This window comes from Trichechus manatus, unplaced genomic scaffold (genome assembly GCF_000243295.1).
Source record: "Trichechus manatus latirostris isolate Lorelei unplaced genomic scaffold, TriManLat1.0 scaffold00313, whole genome shotgun sequence".
Classification (NCBI taxonomy): Eukaryota; Metazoa; Chordata; class Mammalia; order Sirenia; family Trichechidae; genus Trichechus; species Trichechus manatus.
The window spans coordinates 623,317-625,188 of record NW_004444249.1 but is presented as its reverse complement, the minus strand read 5'-3'; the positions used below and the strand labels follow the sequence as shown (position 1 = coordinate 625,188).

General features: G+C 33.6%; 1 protein-coding gene across 1 annotated transcript in view; it reads left to right on the top strand.

The window, feature by feature from the left end:
* Nucleotides 1-1,872, top strand: part of ABCC9 (ATP binding cassette subfamily C member 9) — a 142,112-nt gene that overhangs the window by 130,438 nt on the left and 9,802 nt on the right. The window contains 1 exon segment of the mRNA XM_023725460.1: nt 424-579. Within this exon segment, the coding sequence (XP_023581228.1) occupies nt 424-579 (156 nt within the window).

The following is a 1,872-nucleotide window of genomic DNA, read 5'->3' as shown; positions in this document are numbered from 1 at the left end:
TATTCCCAAAATGATTTATTTTAGTTATTGTAAAAAGAAGAAGTGTGCAGAAAAAATGGACTCATTCTATTTTTTATTATAAAATCATTATTTCTAAGATAAATTTTAGTGGTTATTTATTACACTGACAATATACTAAATGCAAAAATTAAGCCATGAAAGAAAAACAACACACTAGCCTGGAAGTAAGAAGAGTGAAAATGGAATCAACGAAGATTTGGTGACAACTCCATGTTTTTATCTTAATAATGGTAATTTATAAGGGAGATCTGAGAAGAAAAGCTATCTCTGATGATTATAATGTAAGGATTTGAATAGAATTGTGGTTTTATGGTGGTATCTTGTCTGAGTTAAAAACACTTTTGCCTGTTTTCTGTTCTTGATCTGAGCCCTTTTCTCTCTGAGTGACAATTTCTCTTTTAGGTGGGCATATGTGGCCGCACTGGCAGTGGGAAGTCATCGTTATCTCTGGCTTTCTTCAGAATGGTTGATATATTTGATGGTGAGTTACTAACTAAATTTTTATTGGCTCTGTGGTGCTTTCACTTAAAAAAACACAACCCCAACTTACCTAATTCTGCATAAATAAAAAGCAAATATTTGTAAAGACTTTGTGTCCTACAACCCAGGACTTGAGGCAAGTATCCCAGATAAACAGCCCAGAGGTAAAGACAGAATGTAGAATTGAGGAATAAAATTCTAATCCCTAAACTTGAGCTCTAGGGATTGTTGCTAAAGAATACTAATAAAGTGGTAAAATGAAAACAAGGCCACCCACTTTGAATAGCAGTAGATGGGAGTTAGCACCTCAAGAAAAAGGAACAGAGAGGAATTCCTGCCTGTCTTGCTTCCCTCCACTAAAAATACATCTCTTTCCATCAAAGGAATGATTGCAAAGAGATAGGTAATATGTAATTTTAATTTTAGTGCATGACTTTTGCTGTCATCTTCTTAATAACATGGCATAGAGACGTTGAACATTTTACGAAGAGGCAACTTTTGGTGTAAAGTGCCAAGCACATGTTAACAATATGAAAAAATATTTATTCATCCACAAAATTATTAATAATATGATAGATACATAAAAACATAGAAATAATTGAATCTTTGATCTAGAAAAATATGTCACATTATTTAGTCTATCAAGTGGCCTATAAATAGACCAGCGCATAAGCTATCTTGAGTGAAAGGGGATCCAGCAACATATTTGACCACCAGCTCAAGGCTGTGTCTACGATTATCATCTGTAATGATTTTGATGATGATTATAGCACTTAGAGTATTGTACTTGACAGTTTATATTATTTACTTTGATCTATACAACAGCTCTGTGAGATAAAGAGGTCAGTTTACGAACAACACTGTTGAGCTATGCTAATTATAGTCCTTCGGGTGTTTAGATACCGGTGAGCAGCTAGATCGTTCCATAACTAAAAATAATACAGAGATATTTTAAGGATTCTCAATGGGATTTGTGTTATAAAACGATTACATGATCCAGGCTGAATTGATTGACACTTTCCATTAAATCTCTGTGGTTATGACTGATCGTATTAGGTTAGCCTGAACTTCATGCATCCAGAAACATGTCTTCAGGTCCTATATGAACTATCAATGAATTATTATCTTTTTAATAGCATTAGGCTATTAAAATTTTAATATATATTATTCCTGAAAGACACAGCTTAAATGAATCATTCTTGCTTACCTTAATCTAAATCTCGCTGGTAAAATGGACTGTACGTGCCATTCCAAACCTAGTATATTCATTTCACAGGGCAGTATTGTCTTTGTGCGAAAATGATATGGTAAAGTGAGTCTATCAAGTTTGGGAAAGGACATCAAGAGTACATAAGCCTATAAGTCTACATA